The 23,497-nt window shown below is 36.8% G+C and overlaps 1 protein-coding gene across 1 annotated transcript; it reads right to left on the reverse strand.

Annotated features, from left to right (window-relative positions):
- Window positions 1-479: 479 nt before the first annotated feature.
- Window positions 480-23,231, reverse strand: LOC121296335 (unconventional prefoldin RPB5 interactor 1-like). Its single transcript, XM_041221763.1, has 11 exons — window positions 22,751-23,231; window positions 16,384-16,418; window positions 14,646-14,724; window positions 13,613-13,748; window positions 8,181-8,272; window positions 7,669-7,729; window positions 4,217-4,385; window positions 3,510-3,759; window positions 3,189-3,331; window positions 1,553-1,784; window positions 480-1,372 (listed from the first exon to the last, which is right to left on the reverse strand). The coding sequence occupies exons 1-11, from the start codon at window positions 22,820-22,822 to the stop codon at window positions 1,187-1,189; spliced, it is 1,455 nt and encodes a 484-aa protein (XP_041077697.1). The 5' UTR covers window positions 22,823-23,231; the 3' UTR covers window positions 480-1,186.
- Window positions 23,232-23,497: the final 266 nt, after the last annotated feature.

The following is a 23,497-nucleotide window of genomic DNA, read 5'->3' on the forward strand; positions in this document are numbered from 1 at the left end:
GTTCTGCCACTTTGAACTAGATTTCCTTAAGTTTTTCTGGTAACACAGGGGTGTGCATTAGATGGCATTGTCGCTTACCAACATAGACACTAACCTACATGCATTTGCCTGAAGTGAGAAGCTCCTACAATCATTTCAAAAGCATCTTTAACACATTTACTTATTTAAAAAAAAAAAAAAAACATAATTTAAATAATTTGAGCAATTGCAATAAGAACTCTCAATGAAATGCTATGGAGCAGTAAAAAATCATAAAAAAAAAAACATAATTTGATGTTTACTCTTTAATATGGACAGTCTCGAAGAAGGATTATACAGTTAAAGACAACAGCAGAATGCAGTTATTTTCAGAGGGATAAACGCTATTGATTGGCATCTTAATTCGATTTCCCCAAGAGAATTTCAAAATGCCATACTGCCTTTAAACCAACTACTAGAAAATTTTAATTATCAAAAAAAGGGGGCAAAATCTAGCAGAATGCTTTCAGTAACTAGTTTTATTTCAATTAATATTCAATTCAATTTAACAGTATTTCTGACAATTTCCATAGTTAGCTCAACTCAACCATCATGGCTGTAGCAGTTGTACAGCAAAGAAAACTGAGGTACAAAGCAATGCTAGATAAACACAGAAATTCTTAAAATGTACCCACAAGTTGGATTTTCTCAAGTCTATGTGAAATGGTACAATTGATTACTTCAGGATAACAAAATCTTAAAATAATAATAATGAGCTTTGTCTGCCAACACTAGATGCGAGAAACTGAACTGTACAAAAAATGACACACCAGCAACATGTAGCTCCAAAGAAAGTGCTGATAGCCGTCACTGTCACCAACAAAATAATTTCCTTAGTACACAAAATTACAGTACAGAGTATTGGACTAATTCACAGATCATAAAACTAGAGATGAACAGCCATTCAGAGTTTAAAAAAAATCTGTAGGCTACATTTTTATTCTTTTCCCTGTCTTTTTAAAGCCTGAATATAAGGTGCTGCCTCAATAGAACCAAAGCCCTAGGGTACAAACCCAGTATCCAAAAGTATAATGCACTCTACTGAAAAGATTACGGAAATAATGTACTTTTACAGGTTGAAGGTAACTTGTTAAAAAATGAGAAACTGAGACCAGATCAATGCAGGCTCAAGCCACCAGTCCAGTAAAAAATAAAGCTGAAAAGGGTGTCAAATCTGCTGCATCCTGGCAGCTTTGAATTTGGACACCCTCTTGCAGGGTTCCTTCTGCAACTGGGGCACAACTTCCTCTGCCTTTCTCTCAGGAATTGTGGGAAGGGCTGGAGAAACGATGGTCAGGTGTGGAATCAATGATGGCAGGGTAGGGTCCTTTTCCACCACTGTGCCCGAAAATGCCTACAGGGAAAAAGTACAAAAGACATCTTTAGACTAATAATGTGTGTGCAGAAATATGGACTTGAACAGGTGTACACATGCACTTTTTGTTAATTTGGGTAAAATCCAAACTGCAAAAAAACTCAAGGAGATAAGGACCGGCACATGTGCAATATCAGAACCAAGTTGTTTATATCTTACTTCAAAGACCCCTGGTAGTGGCAGGGGTTTACTGGGGGAGTTCTCCTCCTCATGCAGGACCCCTTCGCTGGTGTCGCTGTGTGTGGACTCATCATGGCTCAGGTTGCGACAGAATCCCCGTCGGTCATCGCTGCTCTCGCTGGTGTCACTGCACACACTGTCCTCCCGGCTACGAGACTTCAGGATTGATTTGCGGGGAACTAACTCACCATTCACAACATCAACAAACAGCCTGAAACAAAAACAATCATTTAAAAAGCTAATTCATAGAGAGGGTCTCATTATCCCAGGTCTGTATGTCCATCAGACAGAAGATATATTTACATTAATTGTTAATATATTTTATGAAATGTGTGGTCTAAAAAAAATATAAAATCGCTCACATTGAACAGCAGTCTGAACCATTCCGTGCTTTACTATAGACTTGACCGACTCAAGCTTCTTTGCAACCTTCATGGTTTGTCTAATTAAACCCAGGTGTGACAAATTAAGCTTACAGTAAAACCTGCTCAACTACACAGTGGGAGTCTGTTTTTCCCACTCTGCACTAGAACAGAATCACAGTGCATGCGAGAGATTTTAAAGTGTCTTGGGAAAAACAGGAGCAATGACAGAGTAAGGTGGGCTTCTCCCCAGAAAGCCTTGTTATTGAGGGAGAGCCTTGCTTTGCTCCAGTGGATTCCTTTGAGAGGTAGGGATGCACAGCTGCAAAGTCCCCTATGACCAACGCCTGCCAATACCCGATCTGCAGCCAGCTGGGAAGCTGAGGATGAGGCAAACATATTGATTTCCCTTTCCCTTTTTGCAAAGGCAGTCAGCTCTATTATCTTGTCACAAAACAGATCCCAAGACTGAGCCCTACACCTGTTTAGAATATTACGCTAATGTAACGAAATGCGACTAACATTTTCAATCTCAGATCCATAACCCTGCATTTGTCTTAGGAGTGAAAACAATCCATTATAAAAGAAAAATCAAGCTTTAAATCAAACTTTTAAAAGGTTTCTAATGGTAGTATCAGCTCAATTTTCTTTTTATGTTTTGTGACCTCTAAGCATGCCACAGAAAGAATTTAGCCAAACAGCTGGTAAATCAGATGGCTTGAGGAGGTTATCAGATTATGGATAAAGAGACACTAATTTATGGAAAAAAGATATACTTTCAGCAACGTATTGTTCTGTTTAATGTACAGTTATGACTTAATTGGCAATAAGATAAACATTAAAATGGCAATTTCTGTTTACAGTGTCAGACATGCTCTTGCTGCTTGTTGTTTGGAGAGTTAATCGCATTGTTTATGACAATCAGAGCATGTGTAATTCATTAGGCTTTTTAGTTTAGTTTTTTTAAATATGGAATATGTATGTTGCTGTTGGAAAGATCTGTATGTTTTCACGGTTTATTCCCAAGATGTTCCACAAGGGTTCAGTACAACGGTATACATTTTCTTCAACTAGCTGTGGTAAGAAAATTCCCCAAAATGTCCATTCTACCTATCAAAGAGAATATACTGATCTGCGTCTGTACCAGACTGTGACCCTGTAAGTGAATCACGACTGGACAACCAGACTTGAATGTATCTCAAGTTAGACACTATACTAACCTCATGACACTGGGTTGGTAATGATACTCTTACCTGTAAAGGTCTGCAGGCGTTTTAATTTTTGCGAGTCCTGGAACAGAGTGTCCATTCCCGTTGCTATTTTTCCTCTTTCGCTTGGCTTCCTCCTTCCTCTCACTGAATTTCAGAGTGGTGTTTTTCCCTGTGTTTATCCTGACCTGGTGTTGACAGAATACCACAGCTGAGATGGGTTTTGCAGGGCAGGTTATTGATACAACCTAAAAGCAATATCAATAATCTGCAGAAACTAAGCCGGAATGCAGTCCATGCACATCTACTTTCGTTTTTAAGTACCGTTTCTCCAGTAAATTTGCAAACCATGCTGTCAACACCCACCCTTTTTGGCTCCACTGTGTGGGTGAAGTAAATCGTTGGCACACAGCTCCCTTCATCATCTTCATCGTCACTGTGACGTTGGCCGTTGCCATTCACCTGACATGTGATCAGTCTGGAGTCTTCCCGAGTGACTGGAGGCCAGCCCTCCTCTCCATGCAGGCAAGGCAAGTTCCCGCTCGGATGCTCCTTCTCTTCCTCAGACGAAGAGGATGTTGTGTCATCCCCATTTGTATCTGTACTGTAAGATATTCTGACAGGATAAAGATAGCGTCACTTACTGATCATTGCAATTAAAATAAACAAATGCATAAACAACTAATTACACAAACAAACAGATTAGAAGGACCAAACACTAGCGTGCTGTATGAAATGTACTGCAGACTCACTTGCAGGTAACCTGCTGGTTTCAGGTCTGTGCTGTGCACAGCATGTAAAAGGTAACATGCCTCAAATTAGAATCTTTTATATATTTCAAAATCAAAAACTTGAAGGCTGAAAGATATCACTAATAAGTAAGGAAATTGATTTTTAATTACTAGTAGGTACGTTGAATTCTTATAGAAAGAATACTACATCAACGGTCAACTGCACAAGTGGAACAACTGTGTGTGTTTACAAATATTTCAATACACTTATAAGTCAAGGTAGCTCACCACTTGGCTCTAGTGATTTCGTCAGGAAAGATTGATTGGATATTTCTACATTACCGATCTTTTTGATCCAGCAGCTCTTCTTCCATCTCCAACTCATCCAGTCTGGCCCACAGCTCTTCTTCAGACAGAATGCCGCTTTTGGCTTTGGGATCACCTTCTCCACCCTCAAAAACATCTTGGATTTTTGGTCTGGAATATGGCTTGTGGGCAGTTCTTTGTTTTCCTGAGGAGAATGCAGAGACACGGAGAGAGTTCAGAAATCAGTTTACTGTACTCCCCATTTTATTTATTTTTTATTATATATTATACACACACACACACACACACACGGTACTGTGCAAAAGTTTTAGGCAGGTGTGAAAAAATGCTGTAAAGTAAGAATGCTTTCAAAAATAGACATGTTAATAGATTATATTTATCAATTAACTAAATGCAAAGTGAGCGAACAGAATCTAAATCAAATCAATATTTGGTGTGACCACCCTTTGCCTTCAAAACAGCATCAATTCTTCTAGGTACACTTGCACACAGTTTTTGAAGGAACTCGGCAGGTAGGTTGGCCCAAACATCTTGGAGAACTAACCACAGTTCTTCTGTGGATTTAGGCAGCCTCAGTTGCTTCTCTCTCTTCATGTAATCCCAGACAGACTCAATGATGTTGAGATCAGGGCTCTGTGGGGGCCATATACCATCACTTCCAGTCCTGGAAGTGATGGTATGGCCCCACAGAGCCCTGATCTCAACATATATAGTCTGTCTAATATATATATATATATATAGAATGTAAGTTCTCATGTTTGGTCCAACCTACCTGCCGAGTATTTGTATATATATAGAAGAATTGAAATTGATGCTGTTTTGTGGCAAAGGGTTGGTCACACCAAATGGTGATGTTTCTTCTGTTCACTTACTTTGCATTTAGTTAATTGATAAATATAAGTCTATATAACATGATGCTATTTTGGAAAGCATTCTTACTTTTACACCATTTTTTCACACCTGCCTAAAACTTGTGCACAGTACTGTGCATAGTGTGTGTGTATATATATATATATATATATATACATATATATATATATACACACACACACACACAGTAACAGTACTTACTGGAAACTAGGTTTTTTTCATAATTTACAATGTTTTACATCGTATACGTTTCTGTAAATACTTGAAAATGAAAACATGTTACAATACACGAAACATAAGGAGTATCAAAGCAATGTTCAAGAAAAGTGAAAATTGTCTCCAAATCCTGGATTCCTCAAAATAGCCACCCTTTGCCTTAATAACAGCCTCACAAACATGAGGCATTCGGTTAACAAGTTTTAGCAGGAAATCACCTGACATGTCTTCCCAGCTCTTCTGCAGCAATTCCCAGAGATGTAGGGCACTTGTGGGTACCTTTGCTATGACTCGTCTGTCTAGTTAGTCCCATACAAGTTCTATGGGATTGAGGTCTGGAGACTGGGCAGACCAGGTCATTAGATTGAGTTGTCCTTCACTTATCTTCTTCGACAGATAGTTCTTGCACAACTTTGAGGTGTGTTTCGGATCATTATCTTGCTGAAGAATGAAGGACTGCCCAACTAGCCGTAATCCTGATGGAATGGCATGTCTCTGAAGTATGCTATGATAGCCATGCTGGTTGAGCTTGCCATGGACTTGGTAAAGATCACCAACTCTGTCACCAGCAAAGCAACCCCAGACCATGACACTGCCTCCTCCATGCTTGACAGTGAGAACCACACATGCGCTTACCCTCTCTGCATCTTACAAATACTTGGCGTTTGGACCCAAATATTTCAAATTTTGACTCATCGGTCCATAAGACCAACTTCCACTCCAGTTTCTGTGTTTTTTAGCCCTGGCAAGTCTCTTCCTCTTATTCTGCACTCTTAACAATGGTTTCTTTGCAGCAATTCTTCCAGTTAGGCCAGCTTCACGCAATCTCCTCTGAACAGTTGATGGTGAAACATCTGTATGTCTAGTAGTATTTAGCTGAGCTTGTATTTCTGGGCCAGTTAATGATTCTGATGATTATTCTCCGATTCTGAGGTCACCCTTGGCCCGTCTGACCTCGTTCGGTCCTCATGAGTGTCAGTTTCTTCAAATTGTTTGATGGTCTTGGCCACAGCAGTTACAGACACTTGCAAAGTTCTTGCGATTTGTCTTAAAGACTGGCCTTCAATTCTTAAAAAAATAATTACAGACTGTCTTTTTTCTTTGCTTAACTGAGCGTATTGTGCCATTTTCTGCTGCCTTACATTCAGGAATGGCAAACTTGTGCCTATGCCACCTATATTTATAATTATCATGGACCCTCACCTGTTAACAATAACTGGTGACAAAAGGTTAATTAGGTAACATGCTAGTTAACTCAGAACACCTAACATAGACACTTATACTTAGGCCAGTGTTCTAACACCGTGTTATACACATTTCACACTTTTAACTGACTTTGGCTTCAGACTGAAATCCCCTTGCTTTTGGTGACCATTTCATTGAAATTGACAAGAGTTACATTTTCATTTAAAAAATACATTTTTGAATGCAATGCACTTATGATTATCAGCTTATACAAGTACACGTATCATAATGAAATATTAAGTTTTTATAGACAAGTTTATACAGTTAAATGCATAGATAATCATGGAAAACCTGGTTTCAAGCAGGTGTACTCAAACGACTGGTACTGTGTGTGTGTGTGTATATTGAGAAGCCTTGTAACTCACTTACCCACTGATTATTATACATTCCATATACACGCAAGGAACAAATTACCTGTTTTTAAAATTATGCTTTTCTGCTAATAAGACAGCCGTTACATTGCAGAATGTCTCAATATGACTCACAGATGGAAACACACCCAATACAAAACACAAAAATGAGTGTTGTGCAAATAAAACTATGAGACTCCAGAAAGCTGCAGGGAAAGATGGCTCCAAATGGCTTTGGGTGACTATGTAAATTTGAACTGCTTAGCCTTCTCGGTTACGGAGCTGGAAAGGGTTAAAACAAAAGCCAGATGGACAGAGCTAGATGAAGATGAGCCTGGCCTCCTGGGAGCAAGTCTCCATACTGTTCTACACTGGGCAGCTACTAGAAAAGGTCAGCTCAAAGTTTGGATAATCTGTTTGGTTTAAGACATTCACAGCCCGCTTCATCACAAGCAGGCTTTCAAAACTAATCAGCAAATATTTGCTGGTGCTCTAAAAATTCCCCAAGTTACCGAACATTTTTCAGATACGACGTGTGAAATGCTTTAAAAATTAGCTAATAGCTTATTAGTACATGCGTGATGATTTTTAAAATTGACACACATAATTGAAATTACACAGGGCACAAGGTAATAAATTCCAATCAGGGTACTTTGCTTTATTTTGTTATACACTTGTGAATAAAAACAACTGTAGCCACAAATTGAAAATGTTACTGTTAATTGCATTCCTAGCTACTTAGCAATATGAAAGTAATGAAGAGATGCTAGCAAGCATTAACAATACCTTTGGTAAGGATTTCTTCGTTCTCAACCTCTTCTATAATGTCCACAAAGTCTCCCTTTTCCTAATTAAGAAGAATAGGTTTGAGAAACCACTAGAAGAATCTACATGCACTGCAGAAAATGCGTTTGCTCAAACCTCCTATGTCAGAAATAAGCAGCAAATGGTGCCTGCTCCAGAAATAGGAAAAGCACTCAAACTACACAATTGTAATACAAATGCTATTTCTTGCAATACAAAATACATCTCACTGAAGCAAAATGCCCATTAGAAGCATTTCATTCTCAACAGTATCTTGGCACATACATATTACACTGTGCAAATACATTCTTACTTATCATCCTGTTGTGTAAAATAGGATAAGCAGAGAGTTTGTATAATGTAAGCGTCATTTTCCCCAAGAGTTATTCAAATATAGCAAGTCAGAGAAAGAAAAGTTGATTACTCTATTGGATGCTATGCTGTCACAAGCAGGTTCTCATGAAAGGCTCATTATTGGAGTTACTGTAACTTACAGAAGATTGTTTTTCGAGGTCTTCTGTGAATCCGACTCTGGCTTCAAAATTCTTCACTACTTTGTACAAGTCATCCAGTGCAGTTTGTACATCTGAAACGGTCAAGGAAAGAAAAAGAATAGATTATTACTGTTAGTACGATTACAAAAGTAGGAACTATTGAAATCATCAACATGCAATCCTTATGCCAGGAACAGGCTGAAAAAAAAAAAAAGATTAGTGGATACCTAGTCTTTACAATTAATTTTAGCATATTTCACTCGCATACAATGTGGTCAAGGAAAAGATTATTAAAATGCCTATATTTATGTGCTGCCTAGAACTGTACCAAGTAATTTATCTATGTCTTACATTATTTTAGCAACATCTGGCAAAGGGAGATTTAGGTTAGACAAGTAATTACTGTCATGTATTTGTCCCAGAGACAGGTGTACTTATATTAAAATAATCCAACAGCTTCTGCTGTTATTGAAGAGAGGACTTAGTTTGAGCTATTGAATCACTCTTTAAACTAAAGAAATATGTATGTATGCATACACGTGTGTTAACAGAGATCGGCACGGGTATCCGAAAACCCGGGTGTCCCGTCAGGTTTTAAATTACCGACTTGGGTCTCTTTTTACTACCGGGTATTGACTATTAATTAGAGAATTTAAAGAAAATGTAGAAAATATGACAATGCAGTTGTAAGAGTACAACGTAAAAACAAGCTTTGTATTAAGCCGTTTTACAGAAAAACACCCAGTGAGCGGCAAGTACACCTCAAGAATAAGAACTGCGGCGGCTGTTCTTCTCAGGAACTAAATCGGAACGAAAACAACATAACATCCTGTTGGGATTACGTTAGTGATAACTCTGTGAACTCCAGTAATAATAATAATAACAATAACCGTGTGGCTTCCAACATGGAATGCTTTAGGGTCAAATACTGTGCTGATATAGTTTCTTACAAAAAAAATCAAGTAGCCATATTTAAAAATAAACACAAAGTAATGTAAAAACATTATTCACACACTTATAAAATGTTAACCCATTATATTAACAATGCTTTAAAATTAAACTTCTGAAAATCAGCAAATTAATACAGTACAAACACTTACTTTAATGTAGCATGAAGTACAAAAATAAACTCCTTTGCTCGGATGCCATGTTTTAAAACAGCGGAATATGGCCACTAGATGTCGCAAAGAATCCTGCAGCAAGAAGCGCGTTTAACATTAATAACTGTATTCAAACCAATTAAATTATAATTTCGATGTTTCCAGTACTTAAAAAGGCTACACAAGCCAACAGATCTAAAGAGACTAAATGTATGTGCACTATACAGTATTTAAATATGTATCATGCACTTAAAACAGTTACCCGAAAGAGACCCGGGCATTTTTCACTGCAGGTACCTGGTTTCTGATTTTCTACCAGTGCCTACCTCTAATATTAATTAAATATACAAAACTATAAAATAGATCAGATTTACTGTAAACACAACACCAATCGTGTTCCTATCTCAAGCTTGAAGAAAAAAAAAAAAAAGAGATAAATGGATTAAAGATTCAAGCACTCTTAAGAACCACATATTGGGTTTTCCATTAAAAAAGAAAACATCTTCCCGTAATTAAAAGTCATTTGGATATAGACAATGATGCAGTAACACTCACTGAATCATCTTTGACCAGGAAATCTGATATTAATGATCCAGGACTAATTTGCCAATGCAAATTACAGTAGGCCGTAATCCCCAGTAGCCTTCTGCTTCCAATACAGGTGCCATTGTGTGTGCTTGTGTTTTCTACAGAATAAGAAGCTTTTCAACACATAAAGCACCTTGTATCTTTTAATCCAGAAGACAGACTTGAAAAATAGAAGCACTATGAGTGCACTTTAATTAATCTTTAACTTGCCTTCAAAACACCCAGATTAGCATTAATCTTGAAACACCATAATTCACAGCTCAGGTAAGGAAGTCTACATTGGTGCTAATCAAGTTTTGTGAAACCACTGGCTGTGTTACATTGTGACATGTTTGGGTTTCAGCCATATAAAGATATTTTGCAATTTAAAAAGGTTAAGGGAATAAACAAGAACCTGCACCAATAGCTCCTTGGCGCACTCAGAAGCTTAGCAAAATTGTTCCTGCAGGCAATTGTCTATTTAAAGTTAGCGTCAACTCTCTACTGACCCCTAGTGGCTAAAGCAATTAGAGCAGGAACATTTGGACATTTTCAATCCTCAAAACTTCATAGCAACATTCACATTTAGAACCATTAACCCACAACAGATTACTTAGCAGGTGAATTTTATGAAGTCCCAACATGGCCAGAGACCTATTTTTATACGAGTCTCATCGACAACGTGCATTAGAATGCCAGAGTGGAAAAAGTGTTGTTGCATCCTATTGCAAACATTTATTTAATGCGATAAGCCAGCCATAAATAAGTGGAAGAAAAATAACTTATGATTCCTTCCTCCATGCAGTTGCACACCTTGTCCTCAGTAAGTTTGCTTTTTATTACTGCTGCTGGGCTCGTGATATCTTTTTAGGTGGCTGACAATCCCAGCTGCCGTCACTCTTATGGACAGGCTATAAGTCTAATATGACTTATTGTATGTACATACCATGGCAAGTGTAGCAACTGTTTCTTGTGGTTCCCTTCACTAAATGAGTGCTACATCCTTTAAAAATGGAAATGTACTTCATGTTAATTTGGTACTGTGTCCTAATAAACCATCTCCAAGAGCTATTCCTACAACTACAGTAAAAGGAAAAACAGAAACAAGGTTATACATTTTAACCAGTTTCAAATAGGGGTCACATCAAGCTTGTTTTGTGAATTCAGCGCTATTGAAAGTTACTAGATGTGTACCAGAGTCTGAATTCCTCCATTTAGTCACACCAAATGTTTTCAGTTGTGATCAGCTGCCTTGTATCATAATTCACAACAGTTTGTTGCTTGCTATGTACACAAACACAAAATACTGACATCAGCCTACAAACCTCAATACACAAGAATGCTAGATCAGTGGGTTCCAAACATCAGACAATGGCACTGCTATTATGGTACTTACCCAAAACTTTATACAAGATTAATTACATTTAATGTTTCTGCATATAGACTCAATTGGTATATGCTGATGCCCTTGCTACATATAGACTATGTATGAAATAAATAAGCCAAGCTATTTTTAAATTAGTCTATTTACTGTCAAGATCTGTATTCTGAGACCATGTAACAGATTGATGCTGAAACAAAAGCAACACAACAGGAGGACTGGCTTTTATTAACTTTTTGTGACACAGCACATGACCACTTTGAGTTGTAGTCAATAGAGCTCGATAGCAAAAATCAGTTGACAGAGTACCTTCACTCTTAGTTTCAATGCAATTTTGCTCAAGCTCAACAACCAATTATTTTCCTTTACTTCCTTCAGTGAAAATGGGCACAGCTACATCAAAAGATACCATAAATCACAGGAAAAGATTTTGCTTTTTGACTACCTTTTTGTGAATTAAAACCCCCCCTTAGTGGAATGCGGAGATGATGCACAGTGAAGAGGGAGCCTAACTGGCAAGACAAAAGCAACCAGCAGCTAAGAGGTTAAGCCTGAATGCATTAACAAAGGAAAATGATAGCGTAAACAGTTCATAAAATCTCACAGCCCTGATGTCGCACTAGATCATTAAATTTCTGCAACAATTAGACCTTTTCTCACGGCAGCAAATTGGACCCGTTGCCATGGCAAATCTGAGCCCTTAAGTCATATATCTTTGATTGTGGAAAGGTCAGACGCAGACAGCCTAATAACTCAAGGAGCTGTTTGACAGATTTCAAACAAGCATGATCACATAACAGCAGAAAACTATGTTGGCAGTTGTTAAAAGCAAGAGGGTCAGGAAAAAGGTTAAGGTTATGGAATGTTTTTGCTTCAGTAAACAGAGTCAGATAATGTGTCTAACCAAGTTTACATCTAAAAAAAAAGAATAAATATTTTTAGGTACGAGGTCAGACCAATAGCATTACTTTCTGAAGCAGGGACAGCAATAGTAAGTAGTATATTATTTGTTAAAACAGAATCTATATACATTTGACAATGTAAATGAAAGATGATACATTCCTTGACTTTTAGCAGGTGAAAATGTAAGCCCTTGCGCACTAAAAACAATTGAAGGCTGTGAAACAATATACCATACCAAGAGACGGCTAAATATCTAATTTAATTACCAATCTAACATATACACATACACACATATAATCTGGACCTCATCACAAAGCGCCATCTGTATGGGTTTGTTTTGTTCAATTGTTTAATTACTTGCTTTTTACTCAACTCTCAGATCTGCAATATAAAAAACACTGTATAATTTAACCAATTTCAACTTTGCCTTAGAGCAAGCCTTCCTAACAATAACAACACAGGATGAAGTGCCTCTGATCATTTTGGTGTTTTCAATTTGCTTGGTTGATGATTTCACTGGCAGTCTGCTAAATGTCCCACAGGTGCTTCACACACCACGGGCTCCAGCACCTCCTGCTGTGAGAGAGGGCATCGAGGGCTGCTGCTGACAGCTTCACAGGCACTTCCTCCTCCTTTACTTTTTGGAAGACACTTGCAAACCACACCAACCCCAGAGTGCATCCCTGCATCTGTGAACGGCTGAGATCTGGCAAGCTCGCTAGCCTTTCTTTATATTTGTTAGCAAAGCTTGGGTCTGAACACAACCCTCCTGAGAAGGTTTGGTGCAAGTAGACCCACTCTTGTATGATTTACAGCAGTTAACTGAACAGTTTAGTCTTCCAATAAAGGACTGTTTTAGCAACAGGTCAACCCCTCTATTACCTGAAGTGGTACTGAAACAGTGAACACTTTCACCCATTTTGTCACCAGTGACATGGTCTGGGTAAACCCAACTAGTGTATAGAACAAAGGTATAAGGTCTACATTTAGACTATGTATGTGACTACAGTATTTAGCTCTGGTAAGCATATAATATGAAGGCATACAAAACAAATATGATCAACTTGATACACAGCTACAGTTCCATCAATTTTCTTAATTGAAAACACAGTAGGAGTAATAAATAATTTCTTGCCCTCCTAATGCACTTCAACCAAAACCTCCACAGAGTACGCTCTGGTGTGCCAGCTTTACTTTCCCCACCCCACTCAGGCTGGCTTTTCTATGCGAATGAATACCAGCTGGTTTTTGCCGATGCATGCTGCAGTTACTAGGAAAATGGGGAAAATGACCACTCTGATCTGAAAATAAATGTAAACAAAAAGCTGACTATACATATGTGTATTTATGTTCAGAGACAAGACTGATTTGACTCCTTAATTTCACACCATGTACCCAGACATCAGGCGATCGCTAAAGCTTCTGCCACAGAAGTCCTGACAGGATTAATTTGAGGCTTATAAAGTGTAAACAGGACTTACGTTTCTTCCTGTGCTCCACCAGGTTACTGGCCTGCTTTGCTGAGCATTTTGCAAACCAGTTGTCACCCAACAAAACTGTGACCTCATTTGTATGGACAAGCTTTCCTGGCATGAAGGCAAGAGGGCCAAATGGTACCTGTCACAAAAAATTAGATGTCACAAAACCCCTGAAGAGAATTAAATTCAGATGCACAAAGCCTTGCGATCTCCTTCAGTGGAACTGTTAGGAATGTAACAGACACTGCTGGAAGTTAGCCATTATGCCCAACAATCCTTACTGTGATCTTGAAATAGCCAGAACAGATCATTCATCCATAATAACGTGGATTTGACCAACAAATATTGAAGTTTAAACCAGCAAGTAGACACATCTATACTTCTACTATTTACACCATAAAAATATACAACCAAGTACTTTCCACACTAGCAGGGAGGTGTAGGGTTATGCTCATAAGATCCTGCCATCAGGTAAAGTCTCCTAAACAACTCCAAACTTATTACAATAATAATTACATGTTTCTAAAGACACAACAGGCCAGACACCATACAGCTTTAATAACCACTCAACTCCATTTGCCTCTTAAAATAAAATTAAGGTAATAAAACCAATAGGTCACCTGCTATAAATAAATGCCTATTCACCATTCTTGTCATTCTGGCCTCAAAAGGGGCTCAGAACAGTGACATCTTTAGGCCAGAAGGAAGAATTTAATTAAGGATGGAATGGACTTCAATTCCATAAAACCACTTTTTAATGCAAAACCAGGTCATCACGGTGTAATGATACTTGAAAGTGGAAAATTACAATATTTTAAGAACCACTACCATTAAAGAGACTGAAGCAATACACTACAACTAGAAAGGCCTGTGTACTAGGTAATGTATTCAACCCATAAACCACTAAGATTTTTTAAAATATGTATTTATTTACTTAGTTTGCTGAGAATACTAAAATAACAGCAGTGCATTTCTACATAAGCTGTAGTATATTTCTACACCACACAGAAGAAGGATGTTCGAAGTTGGCACTTACCATAACATCGTAAGATAGTTTGTCCGGCAATGTACTGAGCCGTTGCTGAAGAGCTTCATAATCGCTTTGGACTTTCTTCCTGTTAAAAAATTCAGTATTGACAATTTATAACTGCACACAAGAAACAATATAAACAATTACATATTTATTTATTTATTTTTTTAAAAGGTTATATTTTAAGATCCAGACCTTTAATAACTCACTCAGCGGCTTTAGAGGTAAAACTATAAAAAGCCAGTCGCCCTACCTAAATAATGCATGATCATCGCGTTTTAAAAATAGTTAGAAATGGCAACCATGTGGTTTCAACATGACTTGATTGCACATTATTTAAGTAGTATGAACAGGGTGTATTTGTTTGGTTCTGGTATTGTAAAATTAACAATCAAAGACTGGAGTAACAGTCCGAAAACCTGGCCCAGCTTTACCCAAAGTTGTTTCAATAATAAACCTTCAAATGAGATTATAAAAAATAGTATGTGCTGTACTGCCAAATGTCTTTCTCCATAGAAACCACTGAACAAGTTCCCTATTAGTTCAAATCGTAAAAAGATACAACCACTAAAAGGAATTTTCACTATGGTCACAAGGTAAAAATTATTTCAGATCTGAACCTTCATCAAGGTAGAATGAATTTTACTAGGGTAATGCAACTTTCAATGAATGAACATGTAGTTAAGAAAATCCTTTTCTCTTAAATACTAAATTATTTTAATTTTAAATCAAAACTATTTTATGCATCAAGACTATGCAGATATTCATTGCAAGTCTTGCCAAACCTAGAGCACAGAGAAGGTAGATAGATTAGTGACAGAGCTAAGCTTTGGCATTATGGCTATCTTGTGTGAAACTGTTGATCTGCTTAAAAATTAAGAAGCACAATGCAGTAATATACTGTAGCTCTACAGAGTATAAAAGCAATTAACTGGAAAGAATGTGTTCAAAACAGACTTAATTATTTAATGGCAATGCATCATAAAATATTTGTATTGTGTAGATTGAATAATTGCTTAAAACTGGGAATTGGATTTATTGGGAAAATGTAACGTTAGCACAGATGCTGGGAATATGTATGCAGACTGTGATGCAAAATTTAGCCTCTGAAAATCAGAAACATTAACTATTCAGGCATTTTATACACTTACTTCATTGCAATGACCATATGGTGTATTTTATGATTGAGTTTGTAAAATTATAGGCCATTCCTGCAATCATATTTATTTTATTTAGAATAGCAAGCAAAAAAAAAAAAAAAAAAAAAAAGACATTCTTGTAAAGATGATGTTTAAAATGAAGTTAATGCCTGTGCCAGGCAATATGAACTGTATGTTCCATATCATTTAAGAGAATGATTGTGGGTCCCGCTAGATTATCGATTCTACAAACTTGTCAAAACTGCAAAAGCATCCAACTTACTGCACTTTTTTTTTTTAAATATATATATATATATATATATATATAAAACACTGCTACTGTACCACACACTGGTATAAAACTAGGTCTGCTTCAGTAATAATTATACAAAAAAGGTATTAAAACATGTTAAATGCCCAACTACAGTAAACGCTTTGTTTTATTCTGGTCATTAATCAGACATTGTCGTCAGTAGTGAAAACAGTATTCCCAGTGCAGTATGAGAATTGTACATGGTGTAATTACACAAGTTGCCATTGTAGCAGATGAAAACAAACACATTCATGTTAAAACTAGACAGATAATGTTAGTATATTTTACTTACCAGTGCTGGATTTGGTCTTGGCAGCCAATGACTACCTGTTATTAAAACAGACAACTGCTTGTGAAATATACAGAAAAGCACATTACGGATTTTCTTTTTTTTTTTTTTTTGTTAACACACATCACATTCATCATCCTTTGAAAGTCTGTAAAATCATGGCTATGTCTATGCTATTCTTTTTCATATTCTCTTCAAATGTAAAAATAGAAAGTGGAATTCATGTACAGTGCATACAAATATGAATTGCATTTATATCTAATAAACACCACTTGATTCCACAGAAACCAATCATATCACTGGCCTTAATCCTTTGCAACCTTAACAACCATTGCAGTACTGGGTCCTCATCAATAAACTCTATACTGCAGATACCAAGCCTTTATAATGAAACATACCAATAGAGCCTGCTTTTATCCACATTATGAGTTAGTCCACTTTTAATGTAAGTACAGACTGGAATTTTAAAGCAAGCAATTCATTTTAACTAATAGCACACTGACCACAAGGTATGAGTAACCTGCAGAATTTACTTTATCAGGACACTAGTTACAGAATATTACTTATCTATAGTGTGTCAGCACTTATTAAAAGAATCTTCTTTTATTGCACCAGAATCACTTGTAGTACAACAGCGCCATCTACAGGTTGTCAAAGTGTCACATATAAAACATGAGTTAATTCCGCGCACGTTCGCAAACGCTACTAAAATGTGTGACTTCCGATATTTTTGTTTTAAAAAATGACCACTTCTTTCTTGATCAATTTCTTAGTCATGATAAGTAATTTACATGTTACAATGTAGGCTACTGATGTTCATATCTCCAGCTTTCCCTTGTTAGATGGTAATTTTAAAGGCCTTCTGTTCTGTGACAACACCTCGAACAGAAAAACTAGACAAAATACTTTGCTGTATATTACCATTCGACTCATTGCTCCTTTAAGTTGGTGATAAAAGGAACACTAACAGATTCTCTGACACTTCTTGAAAAGTGAACTAGCAAGGAAAAGGAGATGGGATATTTTTTGTTCGAGAAAGAACTGGAGGTGTGGGTAGTTTGTGGGAAGATTACCTATAGACTGCAAAAAAAATGATACAACCGACATTTCACAATTAGCATTAAACATTTTCCAGAACAAAAAATTAAATGGGAAGGGGCGACAACAGTATTTTGAATAACAAAGCAATATTTGAGCCTATTTGCATTTTTCCTATACATTTTATCAGATTACCAAGGGTCTCAACAATGAAAATATCTTTAGAAACAGAGTGCAGTACCAGTGTTAAGTCACTAGGTTTAGCCACATGTCGAGTACTGCACAATAAAAAAAAAGTAACGCACCAAGTTAGAGCAGGGGCCTCCAACCCTGGTCCTGGAGAGCGCCAATCCTGCAGGTTTTATAGATGTCTATGTTACCAATGGCTAAAGATCTGGAACACAATTTAACTTAAATAATTAAGCCAATAACTGGTTCAATTAAGTAACCAAGAGCTCAGTTGAAATGAAAACCAGACGGCCCTGTAGCTTTCCAAGACCAGGGTTGGAGACCCCCTGCCATACAGGAACTGAAGAAATTTAAGTTAATCACATTTGAACAGGTCTTGTTTTTATAGACATTTTGGTACAATGTTTGTCTTAAATAAACACGCCTCCATGAAACGTACACTGTGTGCACCCTGGTTCAGAATCACATTCTGGCTTAAGCCTTGTATTGTCCTCCTATAAAGCAGAGGCCAAAATCATTATAAATATGCAATGTCGATTTGATGACATGCAACACCATGCAAAGGGAAATATCTGTTCAAGTTCTTCACCCTCAACACTGAGGAGAAGTATACCAAACCAGAAAAAACAATCCCTGGGAAGTCTCCTCAGGACCCATTCTCTCTGCCAGCAGCTTGTCCAATTCAGTTCTAGTACAGAACTTTTCATCTTTGAGTTGCAACCCTTCTCCTGCATACATGTGTTCAATTTAATGAATTTTCTTCAAAGCATTACTTTTTTTTCTTAGCGACCACAAATAGTGTGCAGAATCGTGGCATCCCTCGTTCAATAAAAATCAGCCTTCTGAAGGTAATGTAACGGCATCAAACCGTTCATATAATGTAACAGCATACATTGTTATTTTACAAGAAATAAGTTCCAGTGTATGCAAGGCATCTCTAAAAAGCTTAAGGAAAGTAATTTCATTTTCCCAGAATAAATAAGTGAAAACAAAAAACATGATGCAAATGCCTTGACAGGAATGCAGTGTTACATTAACACGCTTGTGGTAACAATGCTTTTGTCTGAGGGGTGGATGAGGTTTAATTTAAGGAGCTTATTTTAAATCTGGGTTCAGGTACAGTTCAGTAGTACCCAGTTTTACAACGGGAGAGTAGAGGTACAAAGGATGACATCATGTCATTCCACATTTATCTCACATTAAAAAAAAAAAAATCATCATTGTGAAAATATGATTTTTTTTTTTTTTTTTTTTTTTTATTATTAGAACATTTCCAACTAACAAAGTGACCAGTCAAGCCATTTGCATTATACAGTTAGTGTGCCAGAAACACTTGCTAATCAATCCCAGAACCGCAATCTATTCCGAAATCTTTAGGTTTCAGAAACATGATCAGAATTAGGATAAGGTGCATTTATGGGGCAAGGGAGATGAGAGGATTGTGAATAGCGGTCTTTATGTATCTCATATGTCCATAAGTGTTATGTGCAAGTATTTATCTAATGGGCCACACCATTCATTTTAAAAAGGGCAGATTCATTGATTTTTGTTTGTTTTTTAAGCTGTGGAAAAAAAAGAAACGTTATGTTCGATAAGCAAGTCTTAAATTGTGAAAAATGTGAAACTTGGTGAAAAGACATTAATCGAACAGACAGGTTTGAATTGAGTAAGTTCTGCTAATTGTTTTTACAATTTTAAATTTACCCTTGCAAGTTCAAAGAAGATGGGCTATCATCAGGCCATGTGACCAATGGCGATGGCTTAACCATTTTGGCAGAATGGGAGAGTCAGGAGTGTGGCATGTTAACGTGATACTATGTAAAAACTCATAAGGCTTGGTTCTATTTCAAGATCATGAATGTTCAGAAAATTTAATGACATTATACTTCCACTTTTAACAAATAAATAATTTTCAACTATGGAGGAACTAACTGAAATAAAATAATCTAGGCATAACTGAACTGCTAGAAGTCCTGTTGACAAGCAAATGTAAATTACATTTACAATCTTTCTAAATAACACTCTAAAACAGGGCTGGGTGATTATTTAACGCACTGGTAGTTGTCACTGTTGTTAAGCATACATTAAATCAGGGATTCATAAATTCAAAAACACACAGCAGACTCAGAGGGGATATGAAATTAGTACTGTGCTCTCTTGGATAAAGCCCCAGAGCGAGTTCTCCTACCAATGATGAGACAGCTTTGATTCCAACTAGAACACTCCCTGTGCCAGCTGTGTGCCTGTGAATAAATCGCTTTAATTAAATGAATTATAATAGAAAGGTGGGGGTTATGTGAAAAACTAAAAGAAAACGGCCTTTGCATAAGGCGAGCCCTTCGAAAACAAGCCTAAAGCAGGATTTTGCTGTTAATCAATGGATCATTTGCATACTATACACCATAACAGTCTGGCATGAAAGCAAAGTAAGAGAACCTCAAATAGGAGTTCATTTGCATATTGCTTGCAAGTTATTTAAAAATGAGAAGGGGGGGTGGAGTGTCAATACAATCTCCAGCAAGAGCTTTTAAATTCTAAATCTGTGTTGCAAGAACTAAAAAGACTTATTGCAACAGTATTCTTCCGAAATAAATTTTATTATAAACATTGAATTTAAGATTTGGTTTAATAAAAGGCGTGCAGACTAGTTTTAATACCAGCTAAAACGACTAGTAGAGCATGTACTGATTACAATTATTTATACTGATTATCCCTTTTTCTCTCAAGTTTGGTTTATAGAGGCTTGGGAATGTAAAACTATATTTTTACTAGATTAAAAAGAAAAGTATGCAAGAGATATTGTAGAGTCATTCTCTAGAACATGTAGGTTTTACATTGCTTAAAACAGAGGTGCTCTCAAAACTCTTTGAACACTTAACTAGAAACCAAGACTTCCGTTGTAGGATTATACTATAAAATGTTTAAATATTAGAGCCTTACAACAAGACAGACACATCCAATGTTGGTACACTGCTGTTCAATTTAAATCCACCATGTTACCACAAGAGGGCAGCACAGACCAAATATTGGTTAGGTTGGAAAAATGATTTGAGCGTGAGTCTCTAAAAACACTTAATGAGAAAATGTAATTGACAGGCTGATAACTCACTTAATAATTAGCCACTGTACAACGTTCCGGCTATCGCCTTCTTCACACAGCATGATAGAAATAACTAGGTAAACTGAAGTCTCAAACTGAAATGCTGTAGAAAATGATTAAAATAGTGAGTCTTTCAACTACCTTCAAGTATTTTTAGTTCTCAGTTTATCAACTATTTGTGTAGCTAAATGCTTTGACCCACAGTTACAAACTTATAATTCAGTCTGAATCTAATATTTCTGCGCTATTATACAGTATACTTTTTTTTTTTTATTTTATTTTTTTTAATGTCAGAGTGCAATGCAATCCCTAATAAAATCTCACACAACCCTTTTCACGGCATTGTTTGCATTATACGTATAAAAGTAATATGAATAGTACACATTTGCGTATCAGTTGATACAATGTTTAGAAATGCTAACAACTATTACCAATATGACTGTAGAAGCCGTTGCCATGGATAACATAGCAGGATATAAAATCCCTTTTCCGTTATGGGACGATCATCTTACATTTTCTTACACTTTGCAAATTAAAGCCTTGTCGTGCTTACAGTACATACTATTATTAAATCAAAAACGTTATTTATTTTTTTAAACAGAGTGTAAGTTAGCGGGACTTAGTCACCAGTCCAGCATACTATTACACATCTGATTTAATAGGATACAACAGAAGTGTCAAAAAGGGTCTCTTCCTTTAAACGTTCAACGTATTGCATAGGAGAAAAAAAAAAAGTAGTTTGAGATCCTTTTTTACTGCTGCCCCCTTCTGGTAAAACTGCTTCAGTCCGTCATTAGTTTTTAAATAATGAGTTTAAAAAAAAGACTATTCTGTGAAACAAACATGAATGTATTGGGCTCCACTACGTTTACAAGCAATATGTACTTTAATTATAAACAAAAAATGAATATAACAGTTGGAATTTAAATTCTCAGGTTGACCTTGATATGTTACCACACGACTATAGGCAGCAATGGTTCTGGTTATCACTTAACCCAATTAAACATTACGGTGACGAGGAGAGCATTCATTGGAGGGAATGTTGTCTTATGGTAATTCCCATGTGACTGAGAATTTGGAACCATTTCTATAACTATTAAAGTGCACATTCCTTGTAAAAGTAATGAAGACTAATATACTCAAGTTTTTTTTAACCTATTAACTAGTGAAGGGAGCAGCAGTCAAAATGGGTCATTATAAGCGGTTTAATGTTTTCTCCTGTGCAAGAGGTTGAGCGTTAACTTAGGAAGATTCCCCTTCTTTGTTGTATACTATTAAATCCACTAGTTTATCAATATATTTAACTTTAAAAAAGGCATGACGGGTGACTAACTGCTGCTAACTTACTCTCGGTTTCCCTTTCACTGTAGTCACGACTATGTTATCAATATATACAATTGTCAAATGCGTTTCAAATGATCCAGCCTTGTTAAATGACTACTGCTGAAAACAAAATATTTAAGAAATTAAGTTCAATAAAATGCTGCAGATTTCTTCAAAACGGTGGTGTGCACGACCTGTCCCTGAAACTGGACACCCACCTATTGTTCTCAACATTGTCTTTTTGATTTAGAGTAGTAGTTTCACAAACACTTATGTGCAGCAACCACACGGGCGCTGCTTTCGTTCTTGTGCAACGTTTTTGGTTAGTTTACCACTACAGCTAAGTAGTGGACTACCTTACATATGTTTTATGAAACAGTAAATTGATTGGTACTTGTGTACAGGCTGAATGAAAAACAGTTAAGTTTGGGGGCATAAGTCAATGACCGTCTATCGGAAACAAGATGCAACACGTGATTGACAACGAAGTTTCTAGAATACATTACAAACTTTCACTTGCAATTACTCTTCCAAAACCCACAACGGTACTGAACAACGTTATGTCATTATTATTTTGCAGCAATAATAATAACAACAATAAAACGACTTGTACAAACTTGTGCATTAAAACCAAGATAAATGTCACACTGTGATCCGAAAAAGACAGCGTGTAAACGTAGTTCTACCCATACGGATTTCCGTTTTCTTTTTTTATGTTACCTTTACTTGTTCTTCTTTGAGTCTAGAAACTTCTTGCGGGTGGAGGTTTTTTCTTTTGTTTCTTTCTGCCATCTTGCGATGGATTATCTGAATGCGCCTGAGTTTTCTGTTTGTTTGTTTTTTTTTTTTTCCCAAAAAAAAAGGGTAACTCAGGGGTTGTGAGTCCTAAAGAAATGTTTATGAATGCAATTGCAGGAATTTTTTATCCCCTCTGATCTCCTTTTACTCATCAATGGAGCAGCGGTTGTTATCCAGAACTTCGGGAGTGAAACCATTTCACACTCGCATTATTGTGTTTCGCTGTTTCCACAAAAAGACCCACTGAAGTGTCGTTTCCTCACAGTCTCAGCACCTTCACTCAATCTGCGCCATGTTCCTCTCTCTCCAACACAGCTGCTGCTACGCCTCCTACTGAACTCTGGGTAAAAAAAGACTCCGGATCAAAACAAAGCGACTACAGCTTGTGAGAGCATGGTTACGGCATAATTGCATTAAAATGTTTGCTTTAAATCTGGAACAGAATAACTTTGTTATTGGTCTAAACAATTAACAACTTTGTTATATTAACTGTGCGCCTTTCGTGAGATGATAGAAGGTGTGGTGAGAGTTTGGCATACATTGCAGCTGCTGCTATTCAATCACATGACCTCAAAAAGCACTGGTATGGCATGAACTGGTATTCCATATCAATCAACCCCAGTGTACTGTGACACTGTGAAAACCGCATACAGACCACATTACACAAGT

This window comes from Polyodon spathula, chromosome 21 (assembly GCF_017654505.1).
Source record: "Polyodon spathula isolate WHYD16114869_AA chromosome 21, ASM1765450v1, whole genome shotgun sequence".
Taxonomy (NCBI): domain Eukaryota; kingdom Metazoa; phylum Chordata; class Actinopteri; order Acipenseriformes; family Polyodontidae; genus Polyodon; species Polyodon spathula.